Source organism: Cottoperca gobio, chromosome 8 (assembly GCF_900634415.1).
Source record: "Cottoperca gobio chromosome 8, fCotGob3.1, whole genome shotgun sequence".
Lineage (NCBI taxonomy): Eukaryota > Metazoa > Chordata > Actinopteri > Perciformes > Bovichtidae > Cottoperca > Cottoperca gobio.
The window spans coordinates 19,356,733-19,377,979 of NC_041362.1; the positions used below are offsets into that span (position 1 = coordinate 19,356,733).

Here is a 21,247-nt window from a genome sequence, read left to right on the forward strand (position 1 = left end):
AGAGCGACATCTTTTCTTTTCCAAACAAGGGCTGAAGGAAGACTGTGTCTAATGAATTCAGGTGGTATTTTGATGTGTTTGTCATTACTTAAAAAAAAATATATATATATATATATCAGCTTTTAAAATAGCAAAGCAGATTTACTTGGAATAGAAGTTGATACAGCAGCACAAACAAAAGTTGCCATGTTGTCAGTTGTCATCAGTAGCTGTGCATTGTTGTCAATCTCGGAAACCATCGACAAAGGAAATCTGAACGCTTTCGATACCAAAATCTTGAAAAGAAAGGTTATGTGTTATGCTTGTTTGGTAATTAGAATTAGTGGGAAATTGCTTAATATTCCATACATTGTGGCACTGTGACCCTTTACCTAACTCCTGCCTCTCCCACTCTCACACACACTCACACACTGCTGTACCTCCCCTTACCCATGCCCTTTAGGCTCTTCTCTGCAGACTCAGGCAGAAACACTGTAACTCCTCCCCCCTCAGTGGAATCTCCCTCAGGCATATCTGATGTCCAGGGCAAAGCAGTGAAGTTTGTCACTCTGTTCATGCAACTGCAACACGTGCAGCCATGTACAGTATTGTGTAGATTGATGATCGATGTTAGCATTTTCATTGTGTTCAACAGGGGTCCTTGTAAAGATAAGGCTAAAGATTACAGTGCTGACTTTGGTTGAATGTATTTCTTCTGTTTCAAAGTATCTTCACAAGTAGTGTGTGTGTGTGTGTGTGTGTGTGTGTGTGTGTGTGTGTGTGTGTGTGTGTGTGTGTGTGTGTGCGGGTGTGTGTGTCTGTGTGTGTGTGTGTGTGTGTCTGTGTGTGTGTGTGTGTGCGTGTGTGTGTGTGTGTGTGTGTGTGTGTGTGTGTGTGTGCTGTGTGTGTGTGTGTGTGTGTGTGTGTGTGTGTGTGTCTGTGTGTGTGTGTGTGTGTGTGTGTGTGTGCGTGTGTGTGTGTGTGTGTGTGTGTGTGTGTATGTGTCTGTGTGTGTGTGTGTGTGTGTGTGTGTGTGTGTGTGTGCGTGTGTGTGTGTGTGTCTCTGTGTGTGTATGTGTGTGTGTGCGTGCGTTTTGCTCATTCACATGTTGATACCAGGGGAACATTCCTGGAAACATCGCACACCTGTTTACACAGGTCAAAGGATGCTGTGTATACAAATGCACATAGTTACTGCACATGTGCTGTTTTATGGAATACATTTTCACATTCTCGTCACATTTTGTACAGTGCAGGTCAAGACAACTGTATTGTTTGCCAATACAAAATACATAATGATGATGGTGTTGGAGGGTCTCCCTTAAAAGAAAGAGATAAATCCTACCTAAAACTATAACCACAACCTTTTCATGAAATAAACACTCACTCCTTGGATACATTTGATTTTCTATTCGAGTGATCGAAAACTTTGGTACACTCATATGTGTTGCTCAAACATGGACATAGTGGCTTTTAAATCAACACCTCTGACAGGGAGGCTCTGACTGAAAGCAGAGGGCAGGCTCATCTTGGGAATGTGTGGCTGTGATGCAAAAAGGAGTTCTGGGGCTAGATTAGGACAGACAAGTAGACAGCTGATAAGTATTGATGTCATCTTGTGAGTCTGTTGCTGTGTCTCCATTTGCGTACTTCTGTACTTACATTTGCTATTTTGAGTGCATAAAAGCGTTCCCACTGAGAAGTAGGGTGCACTATGAGGACCCTTACAATGCACTTATAACGGTCAAAGGTTGTGGAACGCTGGACACTTCTCACCCTCAACTGTCGCCCTCTTGGTTACGTAACAGAAGTAAGTAGGGACGAGCAGTGGCTGTGGTTGCTCCAGTGAACACCACACTATACAAATATTTGTTATACAGTGTGTTTTTTCTTCACTATTTAATATAAGTACCGGAGTACCGGACACATAGAAGTCACTGGACTCTGTTTACTGATTGGCTCTGGATATTCTCAGGCCGCAATTGGGTGCTTAAAGTTGAACTAACCCCAACTTTTATTTTGTTTGCGGAATCAAAGACATAGTATGGCAGCTCGCTGCAGGCCGCATTTTGCAGCTGCTCTGTTGGGTTAACTGGGTGAAAATTATCAAGAACCTGCAAAATAATGTAATAGAATAATTTTGTAAAATATAGTACTATAGTACTTAATAAAATAGTCATAACTAAAATTAAATGGCACATGTCAATACAATGTCAATAATGACACTGGAGAAACAATATCTTCAGGAACTTTCAGTGAACCTGTTTAGATGTAGCCTACACCTATAGTTAGCCTATAGTTCAATATTTCATTACAAATAAAACCTTCTCAGCATTCACATCTATTGAACTGGAATCTTTCCAAAATCTACAACACAATCACTTTTCTAACAAAGCAAAGCTAGTGTTAGCTAGCTATTTAAAGTTGTACATGTAAGCTTGCTAGCTAAAATGCATTAGCCCCTTTTTCTTTCTTTTAGAGTTTGCACAGTAAAGCTACAGCAGTATGCAGTACTGTATAGCTATGGATGATTGACATTATGTGCACCAGGGGTGTAGTTTTATGCAAAAAGTTAGCTTTGGCTAGGTAGCTAGCTGTGGTGCTGTGTTTATCAGTATTTTCAGGTAACATAGCTAACCACAGCGCACTCTTGTCACATCAGTGGACAAATCAGTGTTCTGGACACGAGCACCCTCAACAAAACTGTAAATATGGTGAGAACTTAAAAAGTTGGGAAATATGGAATAGATCAAGTCAGTCAGTGTCAGTTTTCAGGCTCCATCGTATTGTTTCTCTACAATGAAAACAAAATTGAAAGTTTGAATTGTTAAAAACCACTGAAGATATCAATGTCTAAAGTAAACGGTCTTTCCCGCAAATTTGATAACTGTAGGTTTCAAGGAGTATAACATCAGTAGGCCATAAGCTTTAGGTGGGCAACTTAAACACATTAACCAGGGAAACACATTGAACATTTGGCCAAGGGAAAAAAAACATTTGAGAACACAAGATTGAAAAGGTTTCCTTAAAGTGTCATTAAGAGGATTTTAATCCTGGGGACATGGATACCATCTTTGGATGAGCACAAACATTTCCAGCCAGTTATTTTGTAATGACTTTGGGTGAACCCGAGGCCAAAATAATTAGAATTGTTTGCTTTTGATTTGTGGGAATAAAATATATTCATACTTAAACATTGAAATGGTTCAGACATACAAGGCAACACCATCATTTGTTCATACATCTTCATTCTTCATACATCCATCTTCCAAGAAAGTAGACATCAAACCTTCAAATGGTGAAACAATAGAGGCCAAAAAAACTAAAACTCAATTTGTTTTTATACCAAGTATTTGATATTTTATTTCCATTTATAAGTATTCATCTTGAGTCGACAATTTACATTACAGCTCAGCTCTCTGGAATTGTCTACAAGTCGATGTGCTGCTCATCAGCGTTAGAGGGAGAAGGGGAATGACGGTAAGACTGAGGGACACAAGATAAACCTATAACAACAGGGGGAGGAAACTGTGGTTACTGCCACCACATCCCAAATTCAGCCCAAATCAACACCATGTTTGTCCCGCCATCATCATCTTAATCATCGTTGTCATCATTCAGTCCAGTGCTGTTGTGCAGAAGGGAATGCTGGGAACTTGGAGGGCTCAGTGAAGTGGACCTGGAAGAGAGGAGACGTGAGAGGCATGAGCTGGAGATGCACTTTAAGGCCCCAGTTACACCATGTGTTAAACTCCAGATGATCACATGTTAATCCCAGGTGTGGTCAGTTCAAAGTGGCAGTCCAAAAGTACAACTGCGCCTACGTACAGCCTGAGAGCGGTTTGCTTGGCTGTAGGCTCTGTGTATTGTTATTATACAATCTTATAACATGTTAAGATATTATGGGTAGCCTTCAGATGAGCTTAATATTTGAATCAAGCATTAATCAGCTGGTTCATTATTAGCTCCACCATGTTTTGGATTTGACGTGGTTTGTTTGTCTGTCAGCAGGCTTATGAAAAATCTACTGGCTCGATTTTCATGAGCCAAGGAGGAACCCATTCAATTTGGAGCAGATCTGAATCACGGGGCGGATACAGAAATTCTTTTTCACTTTAGTTAACATTTCAAAAAGGGGCATTTGACCTTAGCGGAGGTCGGCCCTCTCCGAAGAGCCCTTCTAGTTGTTTTATGGTTTTGGTTTTCTTCCACTCTAATATAACTGAGGTGATGGCATTTCTCATTTGTGGAGTTCAAAATCGCTCTTGCCAGAAACAGCGTTGTTGTGGATAATCCAGTTATCATTGGAGTGAAACTTATTATTGGAGCTACAATGTTTTTCAGAAACAAATAATTCAAAAACCTTTTGTCCTCAGCAGTGAACCAGCAGAAACTGAAGCAACTCAATGGAGTCCAGCCAACATTCACTTTATTTAAGTGCGCTTTTCCTACTTTTATAAAAGTGTCAACAAGTCTTCCATGAAAAAGGCCTGTTGCTCTAGAAAGAGTGCACTTGGTTTAAAATGTTTACAATTATCAGAAATAGCATCCGGTAATTAACCAACAACCTGAATTGCTCGTAGACGATGAATGAATCAGCACATTATGCAACATGCTTACATTTGAGTATGGAGGGCGACTCCTCATGACGTCCCCTCAGCCGCACTCTTCACACAAGCAGCAAAGGCCTCAAGCAGATCTTTGCAGCCCTCGGCTCCCTTCTCTGCCACACTGGAAGAAAGATTAATGACAGTTAGATCACAGTCAAGATAACACACATTTTAATACCTCAGCATTTCCGTTTAACAAATGGCTGTTGCACTGTAATGTCACTTTCTCACACAGAGGGCATGCCAGTTGAAAACAGGAAGGAATGACAGAGAGCTTTAGTCTTGCTTTTGTCAGCATTAGTGGACTCAAACTAAATCCCAGTCCAACCAATTCAGGTTGACAAAACAGATGCATGTTTCTTGTGCTAACATGTTTTGAAGGCACAAACAACAAATGTGTGAAGATCAATTGAAAATGATTTTCCTCCTCTTGAAGATTATGGAAGGTGAATAATGCTGCCAAGTGTCTCCCTCAATGCAAGATCAACCCCTTTAAAGTTGGATCACAACCACTTTAGGTGCCATAATTTAAGGATATCCAGTGAAGATCTCCCCATATGTTCTGTAAATTTGAAACGCAAAGGCCGACAAAGACAGAAAAAACAAGGATGAGACAAAAAGGGGATGAAAGTGAGAGAGCGAGAGAAAGAGAATGTGGACTAAAAGATTATTTCACACTCCGATCCCATGCAGGAGCAAACACAGCAGCAGACAATGCCACAGTGCATTAGGGTGATGGAGCAAAAGGCAGGGAGAGAAGGGGGGCATGGGGAGGGATACAGAGAGCATTGTGGATGCACCCATCTGTTTGATAGGACACCAGAGAGGGAGGGAGGGAGGTTGCGTGATCATGCAGAGATGACGAGACAGGGAGGTAAGGGGGTGAGCCCACAGGAGGAGGAGTTTCATGATACATGAATGTAAACCCGTCCTTTGGCTCCTCCCATCACTTCATGGCATCTGAACATCTCTGCTCTGCCTCCCATCCCTCCTCAGCCCAGAGCACCAATCCTCATCAATCCCTCCATCCTGGCTCAAATGAAAAACAGCCCCTGCTCATGATTAAAATAACAGGCTTGCTACTTAAACTTCCTCCTTGGAAGGATAGGGCTAGTCATTTCATGGAGTGACCAATACATATTCAGTAGTAGCTGTGTTTGCGGCAGAGTCCACTATTCCCACGCAGGATTCATAGGAAACAATGCATGCATGTAATTCAGTGTTGTGTTTGTCATTTTATCTCATCATCCTCACTGTTCACTCTGCTACAGCTGCATCAAGAAGTGTATTGTATTACTGTGCTAACCCAACATCTCCTACTGCGGCTACATTATAAGTGTTCAAGTGGCAAAACAGCTTTCATTGTAAAGCAGTAACAGGAAATGCCCTAGGCACAATTTTGCATTATATTTCTTTAACATGAACAGTTAAAGAAAAGGGAAAATTGATGCAGCAGAACAAGAGATCTTTATTTACACTACACCTTTTGAAAAGCTGGCGCCTACGTCACCTACAATGCAACTCGACCAGTAAGTGACATCCCTTGAGGCATCTTTAATTTTTTTAAATCAGACTTCACAAAGCTCCCTCTGGAGCCATTATGCAACATTTTCCACAAATCATTATCAGCCTAGTGATCATTCACACAGCAGAGTAGAATGAAAGTCTAAACAGTGTGGAACCACCATCAGCGGCGAAACAATTTTAATATAGTAGCTCAGCTCCACAGGGTCATCTCTGCTGCTTTATCCCTTTATGTTGTGTCCGGGTGCCTGTTTGTGATGTAACACACAGCTGGCTTCTGCAGATTATCACTCAGCGCTTTACTTTGCCAGCAGGGATAGAGCGAAGGGTCTGTGCGCGGGTCTGTGCGCGCGTGCGCCTGTGTGTGCAAGGAAACGGGAGCCATTCAGCCTGTGTCACTGCAAGCATGCATTTCTGCTGGTTTGTTGGTGTGCGTGTGCTTGGACACTCAATGAGTGCTTGTGTTTGACGCACTGCATTGATGACCCAACATCAGTGCGGAAGAAAGTCAAACCCTGAGGGCGTGTTGTCAGATAATACTGCCACAGCACCACTATTGGTCCACCACAACACGCATGCATGTACTTCTCTTGCTCAATCCAGAGGGAGGAATTATATCCACAGATCAGATTCAAATCAGCGGTTAATGTTTTATTATGCAACATTGAAAATATGGGCTCTCCTCAAATTTGGATTTTTCAAAATAAAATCTTATTTCAAATGCAATATCATTAACCTATGCTATGCTACAGATTCACTCATCTGATTCAACATTTCCACACGTATGCATGTGTATGAACTGCACACAGGGGCATTAAAGAAAGCATCAGAGCAGGGTAGTCACATGTACGGGGGGGGGGGGGGGGGGGGGGGTGATATCACCACTACTGCAGCCATTACGCAATCTCCTGAGAGAAAGCACATCTGAGCACGGTAATGTTACAGGGTCATGGGGCACTGCTAGGTTTTCATGGCGACTAGTGGCTCTGTCCAACCCAGACACAATATACTCATAACATTATAAACAAAAACTTCTCATTTAAGATCTTTAAAATTTACTTGGACTGTGAATTACTCTCCATAACTAGTGAATTAACAGGATTTGTTTTCTAAACCAATTAAAGCTATTGAGAACTAGCTGCATCCTGACGCAGCGATGTCAGCATGTCCAACATGACGGCGTCCTCCCATCTTGGACACAATCAGGAAATAAAGGCTGAATTATTTAGACTGAGCTAGCAGTCCTCTGGGACAAACATACATAATACATCACTGAGCAGGTGCAAGCAGACGGACATTATGTAGAGGCCAAATATTAGTGAAGAGGTCACGTGATTAAAAGGAGTGTGACGTGTCAATACAGTATCTGGGACTCTTAGGACAGTGTTTCCCAAACCTTTGGGTTTGTGACCCCATAAAGCAATGCATGTGGTCAAGTCAGTTTGCATGACATAATATTGTGTAGCAGAAATACTTTTTTTCTGCTCTCCCAGACTGTTAATCTTATAAGCCTTCAGATCTTTAAAAAAAATTCTGAAGGCATCTTCAGATTCTGCACAATAAGAAAAGATCTTTAACCTTTCCCCCCAAATTGTGACGACATTTCCTGATCAAGTACAGGAAATGATCTCCTTGGTCATTTTGTATTAAAAATATGTAGAATAAAATAAACAAGACATATTATTTTATATGAAAATATATAATACAAGGCAACATCAATAGAATGCCAAGTTATTAATTGTATTTCACGTTGTACAAATTGAGCACTGACGTGGAATTTCCATCCACCCTCTCTTTGAGGATAAACCTGCAGAACAGGCAACTTTCAAAGCTCAGCGATATTAATTCTTAAGTCACAAAAACTGTGACTTAAATATAATAAGACAGAGTCACAAACTGGAGCTCGTGTCCTTCACTGACTAACGCAGTGGACATGAAAATTCATGATGGATGGTGCAGCATGGGTCGAGGGTGAGAGGGCACCGTTTCCACTGGCAAGAATGTACATGCATGTCACATGCATGCAAACGGTTACAGAGTGTGTGTGTGTGTGTGTGGAGGTCAAAGGAAGGGGGTGCACTTATCTTCCTCTTATGAAAGAGCCTGGAGTCTCAAAGTACACAGGCTCACCACTAACCAACATGTTAGCTTAAGGAGTTACTAGCAAAATACTATTCATGGTAAATGTTAGCAAAGAACATACTGAGCTGTGTGTGTGTGTGTGTGTGTGTGTGTGTGTGTGTGTCTACATTGATTATCCTGTTCAAAGAAACTCACTGCAAACTTTGTAGTCATTTATTTTTGTCAGAATACAGAACATATTTACACTCTTATCCAATTGTAGCTATTTTCTTTGAAATAAATGTCTGTATCTTGAAAAGGTTTCTGCTTCCAAGTAAAGAAAAATGTAAAACTTGACTAGAGTTGATTTGCATTATAAAAACAAGTTGCGAAAACAAAAACAAGCTGTGATTCATTCAGTCCAACTTTCAAAATCGCTTGAGAGATTTTTGCAGTGCATAAATAAAGTCTAAGAGACACAACTGGTCCCATCTTTAAATAAAACCTACCTTTGTTCAACACTGCTCTAGCATTATTCCAGCTGTTGGAAAGGGCAGCATTTCTAGTAGCCAAAACCTCAATTAAGTCATTAAAAGTTTTAAACAAATGAAATAGTTACTGTACAAGACATGTCACATTTTAGAAAGCATACCATGGCTTCTTGTCTCAGACATGCTTACAGCCTTATACTTCACCTCTGTGGGACTTTGCTCGTGTGACCTTAACAAGGTCAGAAGTACTGGTTACTATTTAAAAGAAACCGGTCATAAAAATGACCTCTCCCATTTAACCACATAAAGCTTGTCCTGAAACTGTGGGAAAAAGATCAAATCTGACCTGGAGTGAGTATAAAGAGATGCATCGCACCACATCAAGTGGGGCCTGACGCCAACATGGCCGCCTCCATGCTCGCTTATTTGGCTATCCTGGTTAAAAGAAGCAGGTGGAGCAGTAACATGATCTGTGGCAGGGAACATATGGTATCCCACACATACAGTCTCACTCGTACACACGTCTATCCATGGAGTCTATAAATACAGAGCTGTTCAGGTGTTCATTACACAGAGACAGCCATGTTAAATATACAGTTGGAATGAAACGAAAGGCCAGCAGTGTGCTCTGATTGCCTCTACACCTCCATTCAGCACACGATACGCAGGAGCAATAGTCACGTAAATGGCCACATGCAGAGAGGGGGGGGGGGGGCTGTGAGGGTTAAGAGTATTTCTAAATTGAACTCACCATCACTGAAGGAGACCTAATAATGTTTTAAATCAATTTCAAACTGTGGCCACGACTCATTGCCAGCAGATTCCATATCCGCTCATTTGATTGGCAAGTTCCCAAAGCAGAGGTTAATTACAGTTTATTAGAGGGCAATTCTGTATTTTCAATCTGGACTCTATTTTCCCATGTTTTTGTGTCCATGTAACTAAATTGGCAATTTTTAAATTCGCCTATTGAGCGAGAGCGCAGCACTGCAAAACGGGCTGCAATGTAATCGCTGAGGGCTTTTCCGTGTCCTCAATATTCAGCTATGACATTAATAAACCTTTAAGAACACTGAGCTACACTTTCTGTACTCAGACACTCTGCTCTCAAACGCTCACATTTCCACCGTTGTTTTCTGGCAACAAGTCACAGGACACATTAACAAACATCCCAGATCAAATGAAGGTAAAGAAAACTCATTTCCACAATGTTGTTAAACACTTTAAACGATCTGAGCCCGTCAGTGGCACAAACTAGCACTTTTAGTGGACGTACACTGATGGTTCCAAATTGCCCTGAAGGGTTACATTGGAGCCAAAATGTGGCACTTGCAAAACTGTTACACACGATTAGCCTCCCTACAAGCCCTCCCTGCTCCACCTCAACCTGTCGTCTTATCTAAGGGCTTCACACACACTCACTGTCAACTTATCAAGGCCCCACAGTCTGGCTGGGGCACACTTGACAGCTTTTAGGATAAAAAAGAAAAAAAGAAAACGGCACAAATATAATTAACAGAAGCATAAAATTACAATATCAAATCATCCCTCAAGTATTAAAGGTAGTGATAATCTATTTGATCAGAGCCTTAAACCCTAGCTTCTTGACCGCAACAACAAAAATCTGTCAAAATGGGCTGTTCCAGAGAAGACGTGTTGATGTGCAGAAGCCAAGAAGAAGTGCACTAAAGTGTTACGTCATTACACTTCTGAGCAACACAACCAACAGAATCTGAATAAATGCAACAAACACCGAAAATATCCCTGAGCTGGTGTCCTTGACCGTTGACAGGAGGTCAAAAAAAAGAGACGGCAGAGACAAACGGAACGAGCTAGCGCAAGGTATTCTGGGGAAAGGAAGGCTAGTGACGCAAGCAGATTCCCAGCCTCCATCCATGCGTACGGATGAGCATCAAACATCACCCCGCTGCCACACATCATTAATCCCCAAATCACTCTCCCATACATAGGGTACCCCAAGTTTTCGTAACCCTTACCCCCTGCAGCCACTGTCGAATTCAGTTACATTTACATGCAAGATTTTGTTCTCGCTTAGTGGTTTTCAGCACCAACCTCAACGTCCTCCGAAGAGACTCCATTTTAGGATGCTGCGTTTTTCTATCAATCGCCATTAGACCGTGTAAGGTCAAATCAGCTCAGAATTTTTTGCAATATTTGGTCCAAGCTTGGATGTGACAGCTTGTTAGGTTATGCTAAAACAATTCAAATGGTCGGGTTTTTGCTTAGAGCTTCTCCACCTTCAGCATCTCAGCAAATATGAATGTTTGAAGGCAACTCTTGAAGGCAGAGGGGAACTTGTGGAACATTCAGAAGTGGACCAACGATTAAGAGGTTCCCATGTTTGTTCACTTAGTTTGGTGTCATGATAAAGAACTGTGCCTTCACTGAATGCTGCACATAAAAAAAGCGATTAGAAACATATTTACACAACATGCAAATGGTTCCCCTACCATTTGTCCAGGTCAGCCTTGATGTTGGCACAAGCAGCAGGGACGGGCGCCTCGGCGGGGGCGGCGGCAGTTTCGGAGTCCGACATGTCTGCGGTGGTGCTGTGTGGTGTTGAGGGTGAGAGTCCTGTCCTGTTCCTGTTTTCTGCCTATGGACCCAGTGCCACCAAGGAAGACAGCGAGAGAGAGAGACAGAGAGAGAGAGAGAGAGACAGAGAGACAGTGGAGTTAAGAGTGAGTTTGTGAAAGGGGAGGGCGCACAGGAGGAGATGGGAGGAGATAAACATGCGAGATGTGAGTGGGCAGCACACGTGTGTACACAGCAGTCGGGGGGGGGAGCACAAGGGTGAAGGGGCAGTGACCCAGACTGAAGTACAAAGGCGGCAGATTGGGCAATAGGACAATAAAAGGAAGATTGACGTTCCTTATTAGTGTCCAGTACCTCAACAGCAAGTGGGGTTCTCACCCAACTGTGCAGCTCAAGCATGGAGAAGCTAAACACTATATGGACACGCTCTCCAAATACTGAAGTTGTCATTAGTAGTGGAGAAAAAAAATCATGATTTTAAACTAAAGCAATTAATTTATTCATTTCAAAGTCCCTGCACAATGTGATGGAGTGCATGTCCTCTAACATGTGCCATCTAGTGGCAGCGTTGTGCAAGAGTGTCTTGCTGCTGCTGTCTTTAGCACAGCACATGACAGCCATGCTTCAAAAGGTCAGGGAATGCAAGACAGCCAAATGTTTTTTTGGCCTAAAATGAAAGGACATTTGTATATCATTAGTGTCTTTTATGATCAGCATAGTAACATAACATAGTATATTGTATACTGCATTTATACATGCCCAATTGGGAGCAGTGGCCACATGGAGACACATGTTCTTGAAGGAACAAACTCAAGGTTTTCCAAGGTCAGTCAAACTTAGTAGGACTTCAAAAGTTTGGCCAAGGGCCGTAACTTAAGATAATTTTCACTGCCAATTATTCTGACTATTTTATTTTCTCTATATAAAATTAAAAACACTGAAGAAATGCTTTCCAGAGATATTTAGTTTAAAATGACAAAACTGAGAAGAACTGAAAAACTTCTCGCATGAGGTTGAAACTAGAGAATATTCAGTTAAACAATCAATTGAAATTTTTTTTATTTCCATCTAATCTTTGAATCCAAACAGCTGCAGAATAGGAATGTCATTTTTAGTTTGGATTTTTTGATAAGATTGAGACATCTGCTAATCTGAATGCCTACAACAAATATTAAAATGAAATATTTTGGACTATTGCTGGTTGCTGGCAGAAGTTTATGGAGCTTAAGTTCTGCACATGAAAATAATGAAGCATGATTTTGAACTGAACTGACCCTTTAACAGGATGAAGAACTAATGGCCGAAGATCACCCACCATCACTGCGACACATTACGGTCACTTGTGTAATGTTACACCAGCGTTATGCAACAGCCTGCACGAGAGCCTGCTGCTGTTTACCATACAAATTACTAGAGTGGCTTTTGTGTGCACGAACTCATTAACTCCTGTGCAAAGTTTGCGTTCAGACTATAAAACTCTACTACTACTAGAGCCCACCTTTATGTCCCCTCTTCTAAAACACAGAAATCGTTACTTTAATTAGTTTAACTCGTTTTTTTGACAACCTTTTCTGGCGTCTTACCTGTCTCGTGCGTACCGACAGCGCTTTGAGGCTCGCGAGTCGCGACCCGCTGCACACACCTGGTAAGACTCTGATAATTAAATGGAAACTATGATTTATGGGATATGTAGTCCTGAGCGAATGCACTCGTGTGAGCCTCACAACCTCAGGCTGTTTCCTAAGTGTTGAATAGTAGCCAAGGCAAAAGGGAACAACAACCTTCTTTTTAAAGTATTTTTAACCCCTGCTCAACATGTGTGTGATATTGAGACCACTCACATTAACTTGCATCTGCTTTTTCCAAAAATAGTGCTAGCTACTCATTCATATTCCACAACGAGGGAAACAAGTGAGCTGTGCCTAAATTACATCAGCATAAACTGTCAACCAATTAACTTCCTGGAAAACCTCCTCCTGTCACCTCTTCTACAAAATAATGCACTCTCATGCATACATTTTCTAGCATGACGTACAAGATAACACAAATTAAGACCCAATTGCGCCATAGATTAAGAGGAAAAAGTGTAAAAGTGATACTATATATATGTTATATTATATTATGCAGCAATAAAATATTAGTTAAAGCTCATGCACTCCAAATCATTCCATAAAGATGTTTTAAGCAACAAACTTCTGTGTGAAGTATATACAAATGTGCTTCAATAGGAAGCTCATTCCACACTTCCCTGTGAGCCCATGTGCACAAAGACCAGAAGGAACATCATGTACTTTAAGTCACATATTTGTCTTTCTGTGAAGAAAGCCAGCATATGAGATTGAATTCATAAAACAGACCCAATGATTCCTACCTATGTGCAGATGGGATGTCTTGGTCCTGAGTTAGGCGGCTCAAAAAGTTTCAGAAAATGCCAAGGGGGGCTTCAGTGTGCTGCAACTGCTCTGTAGTGAAGGTGATCTCATTAGAAGGGGGTGTGTAGCTCTGCTTTACGGCATGTGCGTGTGCATGTGTGTGCATGTGTGTGTGCATGGTATGTGCACTGTCAGGGGCTGAACAACAGAGGGGGAGGGGGGAGAAAGAAAGGAGAAAAAAAATAATTGTAAGTGGTTTGTGTGTAGAGAGAGCAACGGACTAAAAAGGAAGGAGCGTCTGTTTGAGATTCCATAAGGGTTAAACACAGCTATGGGCAGCAGGGTGGGGGAGGGGCTTTGTAACATGTACATGAACATACATCTGCCTGACAAACACGTCTGCCTGGCTGTGGTCTACGTGTTGGTGTACTGCGGCAAGGTCGACATCCCAGCCCATAAAAAGTGGAATATGGCTCCTGTGCTTCTCACATTCTTTCCACACATACAGGGGTGGAAAGTACATTTCTATTGTGTGTGTGGCTGTGTATATTATATATATATGTATATGTATATATATATATGTATATGTTATATATATATATTATGTATATATATATATATATATATATTATTTATACTATATATATATATATATATGTATATATTATATATATATATATATATGTATATATTATATATATATATAGATGTATATATTATATATACTATATATATATACGTATATATGTATATATTATATATACATATATATATATATATATATGTCGATATTATATATTACATATTAATATATATATATATATATATGTTATATGTATATATATCTCATCTCTCTATATGCTATATGTATATATGTTCTAGTATATATATCTCTATATTGTACTATATATATTGTATATGTATATCTCTATATCTATATGTATATATTATACTATATGGCTCTCTGTCTATGTATAATTTATATATGCTATATGTCTCGTATATATATATAGAGTCTCCTCTAGGTATCTGTATATATATATATATGTATATGTATATATATATATAGTATATGTATATATATATATATATATATATATATATATATATATATATATATATATATATATATATATATGTATATATTATATATATATATATATATGTATATATATATAATATATATATATATATTATATTATAAGTTATTTTACTTAACTAATAAAATCCCAATCATAAGATATATATAATAATATAAATATCTGAAATGGACAATTACTTTATTACTTTATTACTTAAAGTTTGCTGTTAATACTTTTGTGCTTTTACTGAAGTGAAATCTTGAACACATTGTTTGCTTTGTAAAACAACACCAGCAGCAACATAAACCTGCTTTCCAGGTGGACATTGGCTTGCAGCAATTGGGAATTTGAAGTGTGTGTGTGTGTGTGTGTGTGTGTGTGTGTGTGTGTGTGTGTGTGTGTGTGTGTGTGTGTGTGTGTGTGTGTGTGTGTGTGCGTGCGTGCATGTGAGAGATACCTCACAGGTGATAAAATCAGCAGAGGCTTCAAAGTCAGCCTGTAGGTCACAGGGGGGGGGGCCGGCCTGCTGCGCATGTGTATGTTTTCAAAGTACATGATGGGAGGTAGACTGAACAGAGGAGGCTCGAGACTGACTGGCTGTTGAACATGAGAGGGATGTTTAAAGCAAGGTATCATGGGAAAAATAGTGCACACTGTGACATGTGTCCATGTTCTGTCCTTGAGAGGAGAGTTGAAGTGTAACTTTCTGAAGAGGAAACAGAACTGATTAACTAACGTTTTGTTTAGGCTCCTCTTTAACAGCTCAAAAAACACAATCAACATCAGCTTCAGGAGTTTTCCTGATTTTATGAAAATGTTTAATGCATTTTGAACTAAAGACATGTGTCAGAAGTCTGCTACAGAGAATAACTTCTGAGAAAACACAATGGATTTTCATATGTTCTAGATGCGTGATTTGTCTTGACATGCATTTATGCAGCACTTTCCTTAATTACAAATAAGTCTATTTGTGCATATGTTTATAGTACACACATACATATCTAAATGTTATTACAGTAGACAGTATTTATTCTAACATACAGTATTCAATTTTACATTCTGTTTTATATGTATACATTTATCTTATTCCTTCATTTTACTTGCACCATTATGTCTCTTGCACTATTTTATTGCACTATTTTATTTCTTTTTTAATGTCTGTATGTTGCATTATTGGAGGAGCCGGGGACTTGATCTTTTGTGCATATGACAATAAAGCCTTTGAATCTTTGAATCTTGTGCAGATTGCACCAGCAGTGAGCAGCCAGTGTCTTGTAAAATACTGATGACTCTGCCTCACTCTACCCGTGGACTGTTGCCTGGCTAATATAATGGTGTGAGAAAACACCTTAATCATCATCACTAAACATGTGAAAGCTTGAATTTAAGTATATAATCACATCCAAATTTGTATACAGATTATTGGCAAACCTGTGGTGCTCCCTTTTCAAGCAGCTCACAACAAGAGCACGCTCAGACTTGCTAACAGTATCTCTTCTGACACCTCGCATGTTTTAAACACAATACCAACTTCTGCCCTCCAACAGGCGAGTTAAAGTCGCTCTATTCAAACACAACAGGCGGAAGAATTATGTTATTTATTATATGAAATGTGAATCCAGAGGATATAAGGCCATATGTTTAATTGTCATGACTGTTTGAATGTATTTTTGTACATCTAATAAAATTGTTATATGTTCAACCTGTGTGTACATTTCCTGAATGGAACTGCCTGAGGATGCAAACCACATGTCAGTGTAAACTGACAAGAGTTTTATTGTGGACAGCTTGTTCACTAGAGCTCTAACAGGAAGGTAGACATCTCTGAGGGTCACACAACTTATAAAATCTTATGAAACTTGCTCAGACCTGGAGAGCACATTGTCTGCGTGCCATGTCATATTAATGTAAAAGTATAGTTGTGTCTTCTCTGCCTCTTTCCTCGCCCTATGTTTTCCCTGTTTGGTCTGTCTCACGGTGTCATTCCACACATGTCCACCAGACGTCCTCATTCCTGCCTCTGCCCATCAACTCTTCTGACATCTTTATGGAATTTTTTAAATAAAAAATACATCAAATTTCTATCCTGAATGACATTACTTCAATATCTAGATGATTCTGCACAACACTTTTAAATTGTATTTACTAAAGCAAATCTAAATCTAAAATGATGAAGGGCAAGTACTGGAAACAGCTGATGCCATTCTGTAACAGTACAATATAGCATGACTTGCGGGAAAACTATTTTAAATGCATTTTGGAGAAGGATTTTTCACCTTCAGGTTTGAGAAAACAGATGGCAAGATGGACAAATTATGAGACAATGGAACAGACATGCAAAAGGACCCAACAACTCCACTACAAGAAACAAGACACACAGACTTTACAGTTGATTGGCCTGTTTTTGATGATTTCTTTTGCGTCTTTGTATTTGTTTGTGTCTCTTTGTAGTTGTATTGCTTCTCTCTGTAATTAATTTGTGTCTCTTTGTAAATGATTTGTATCTTTTTGTAGTTGTTTTGAGTCTTTGTGGTTGGTAGTCTCTTTGTGCTTGTTTTGACCCTTTTTATGGTCGTTGTGAGTCTCTCTGTAGTTGTTTATGTGTCTTCGTTTTTTTTGTGGTCATTTTGAGTCTCTACCTGGTCAGTTTCTTTGAGTGTTGTGTAGGTGAAGGCCAGGGGCCTCTGACACTTTGGGGCCCTGGGCCTGTTCCCGGTTGGCCCGTTCAGTCCCGATCCATGGGTCACAAGTGAGATAACTTGCCCACACTGTAACTATGGAAAGGTAAGGTCCGTTATGGACTTACATGGTTATCAGTAATTTAACCATCAAATAAAGACCAAACATTATGTTTTTATTCATCAATCTAATTAAGATCTGGGAGGAACTTTTTCCACACACACACACACATACACACACACACACACACACACACACACACACACACACACACACACACACACACACACACACACACACACACACACTCCTGTTGCATCCATTCAAATCTCCTTGACCATGTTTCTCATTATGAACTGGACAATCAGCAAACACTGCTGCATAACCAAACCTGTGGAGGCCAAAAAACTATAAAATGGGGGCAAAATGGAGAAAGAGCAAGAAACAGGACGAGTTGAAGCAGCAGAGACTAACAAGCAGGTAGCAGAAGAAGAGAGATGGCTCAAAGAAAAAACGATGGAAGTAAACTCTTCATGACAGGTGATGAGCTCAGCTTGTCTATTTTATCTTTCTATTCAATTATCTGCATTTATTTGTTTGGGTTCTACACAATGATATTACATTAAAATAATAAGAAATGTAATGTTAATAGATTGAATAAATAAAAAATCTTTACACCTTGTGTTATCTAAGTGAAGAATAAAGAATACTTTGTGTAATTACTGTTAGATGATAAATCATCCGGCCCTAATATCGACTGATATTAGATATGCAGATACAGTATGTTTGTCAGAGGATAAATAACAAGAAATTGCTGTTAAAAAATGAAACAGTTTTAGAGAGCACTGACACGTTTATTTTACATTATAAAATATACAGTTTAGTAAGCCTAAATATCTTTGCCACAATTTCTTTATAAAAAAATTAATGAAGAATATTGATTTCGGATTCTTTTTTTTTATGTTTAAAGAAAATTACAATGTCTTGAAGAGGGTATTAAAGATGCTGTCATTGTGATGTAAAGGCAGTGCTAGTATTACTGTAACCAGAGGAGTATTAACCCTCAACTCTAAAGCTCCCTCCACTTTCAGCTCATTGACATTCAGTCCTCGCAGTGCGGGCTGTTGCTGGTGTGCATTAAGAGACGCTGAATGTGACATTTGGCTTTACAAATACAGTCGACTCTGAATCATCTGTCACTTCTCCTGCTCTGTAGTGTTGTGTATGGGGGCAGCTTGCAGTGCCATCCCCATCAGTGACCTGCTGGACCGAGCCTCTCAGCGCTCTGACAAACTGCACTCCCTCAGCACCACGCTCACACACGACCTGGTCAGTAAACACCAGGTTGAAATAGAAAGAGTGTATGAAAATTAACTTCTGGCTGTGATAGTGGATCATAAATTATGTTGGAATTCACACATTAATATTTTGAACAAAAAACGATATATATATATATATATATATATATATATATATATGTGTGTGAGTTGTCTTCTCATGGTTCCATAAATGATCAGCTATGAGAGATCCAACCAACGCATTATTTACATGCTTTAACATTTTGTGATCTTCAAACTTTTTTCAGAGAGCCAGAATGACTTTAGGGAAATAAATATGTTTTGAAAAACAAAACAAGTGAATGGACATATATAAAGAATAGATGTTTATCCATCAAAGGGATTAGTGTGAAATGGTTTTGACAAGGAATTAAGAATGTGTGGTCCACTTCGAACATTTAAATAAAAAACAAAAAGGTAAACATATATAACACTGAAGTATGATTATTATTTAGTATGAAAGGTTTGGGACTTTGTATAGTCTAAAGTCACCAGTCGTTAAAGGGTTGACTTTTAGAATATGATAAAAGTTTTTTTTTTTTATGTGCATTCTTTTTGGAATAAAATGCAGCATGACACCAAAGATAATATAATAACCCCCCCCAGGACTCTCACTTCCCTCCCATCGGCCGGGTGATCATGCCTCGCCCCTCGATGTGCCACACCTCGTCTCTGCAGACACCCAGTGACAAGGAGCAAACTCTTCAAGTATCAGTGAGTGACTATCTCCTTTTTATTAACCATATCTTCCATATTCTTTGCTTTCATTTGTCTCACCTCATGTTCACCATCCTTGCTCTCTTTGTCCTGCCTCTAGTATACATCAGACCATATCTGCTATGCAGCCGGAGTCCGCTCAGTTTGATCATTGCAAGGTGTCGGATTATAATATTTCCTTTTAAGACAAATCCATCCCACAAAATTTGAATGTGTGGCATCATCGAATCCTTGTGATATCAGTCGAGCATAAATCGATCATTGTAGATGTTCCAAAAGGGGATTTAAATAACCTTCATATTTTCTCTAAACCTAAATTCTTGCGGCCAAACTATTGGATTGGATTGCAAATCTGAGAGATCAAAATGATAAATGTGTGCGTTGTATGGCAACTGAGGCAGTTTATTCAGGAGACCCTGCAACTAAACAGTCATTTGAAAGTGTGAAAATGTACCTCATTCCAGAAACAGCATGAAAATAAATGTATTGTGTGGATCGGACTCTCATTTCAATTTCATTGTGACAACTTTGAGAAATCAGCAATATTTCCGAGCTCTGCAGGCCAACAGGTGTAAACACAACATCTTCCTTGTCTTGCATTTTGTTCTCTCGTCTCCCCAGTTACCCTTCAATTTATTGTATCATCCCATTATCATCATCTCTTTGACTTTATCTCCAGGAGTCAGACCTGTTGTCATTGGCTCGCTCCTTGCTCCATGCCTGGGCGGACCCCCTGGTAGTCCTGTCCGCCTCTGCTAACACCCTGCCCCACCCAGCCCAAAGCACCATATCCAACAAGATCCTGGAGCTGCAGGAGCACTCCAAGAGCCTGGGAGACGGCCTGGATATCTTATCTGGAAAGGTGTTTTGCTTTTGCAATCAATAGACAGTTTTTCAACTATCCCAACCCCCCGTCTCACTTTCCCTGCCTCTTTTCTCTTCCAGATGGGTCCCGCAGCTCAGACCATCTCCTCACTGCCCTACAGTGGAGGCAATGACATCGGCCAGGACAGGATTTCCAAATTGATCAACTTCAATTTCCTGTTGTCCTGCTTCCGCCGCGACTCTCACAAGATTGACAGCTTCCTGAAAGTGCTACGCTGCCGGGCCACTAAATCGCTCCCGGAGACGTGCTGAAGATCGAGGCAGCCAGCTTGCATTCCCTACCAACTGTAGATTAGCGCGTGCTAGGAATCTGCTATCATAGCTAACATACTAAGTAGTTAGCATTCTGAGCTTCCAGAAGGTGAAGATAAGGAGGAGTTACACGTCACAAACAGGAAATCATATTTAGTTTGAAGTGACACCTTTTAGTCTGCACGGTACACAAAACAATAACTTCACTGATCCAATTCTCAATGTGAACGTATAGATGTTAAGATATAAGTTTACGCTCTTATTGATTTTGATAGAAACATTTCCCTTGCAAACATACTTTCTAAACTTTCCTCGTTGACTTCAAGGTTAAAACAGTAAACCTAAAGGCTCATACTGTCCAGTGCTGCTGATGAGGACTCATGGCTCACACACTTCCCCAGATGTTTCCAGCTGGTCTGGCATTATAAACTGACCACTGTGGTCAAACTGTGGTACACTTTGTTTGTTCTCTCCTGTTACTCCTTCTTGTCTTGTCCTTCTACTAAAGCTTTATACTCGTGTGGTGGAAGGCAGTGTGCCTCTTGTCACACTGGGAGGCTTCAATGGAGAATAACTTCCTCTTTTTAATGCTTGACAAACTGCAGCATTTGCACTTTAGATTAAATACACTTTCTTGAAAGCATTTTGAATGTAATGCTTATCAATTTAAAATACTTCTTTCAAATCTGCACATCAATAAAA

The 21,247-nt window shown here is 39.9% G+C and overlaps 1 protein-coding gene and 1 long non-coding RNA gene across 4 annotated transcripts; one reads left to right on the forward strand and one right to left on the reverse strand.

Annotated features, from left to right (window-relative positions):
• Nucleotides 1-3,312: 3,312 nt before the first annotated feature.
• Nucleotides 3,313-13,726, reverse strand: LOC115012385 (uncharacterized). Of its 3 annotated transcripts, none has more exons than XR_003832673.1 (4): nucleotides 13,593-13,726; nucleotides 11,137-11,282; nucleotides 4,600-4,710; nucleotides 3,313-3,658 (listed from the first exon to the last, which is right to left on the reverse strand). It is a non-coding gene; the product is annotated as an uncharacterized LOC115012385 (long non-coding RNA). The 3 variants fall into 3 exon arrangements; XR_003832672.1 differs by lacking the exon at nucleotides 13,593-13,726 and adding an exon at nucleotides 12,805-12,951; XR_003832671.1 differs by lacking the exon at nucleotides 13,593-13,726 and having other exon boundaries at nucleotides 11,137-11,350.
• A 4,125-nt stretch (nucleotides 13,727-17,851) lies between these two features.
• On the forward strand, nucleotides 17,852-20,545 carry prl (prolactin). The gene is made up of 5 exons (XM_029437842.1): nucleotides 17,852-17,894; nucleotides 18,571-18,683; nucleotides 19,298-19,405; nucleotides 20,088-20,270; nucleotides 20,354-20,545. The coding sequence occupies exons 1-5, from the start codon at nucleotides 17,852-17,854 to the stop codon at nucleotides 20,543-20,545; spliced, it is 639 nt and encodes a 212-aa protein (XP_029293702.1).
• The last annotated feature ends 702 nt before the right edge of the window (nucleotides 20,546-21,247 follow it).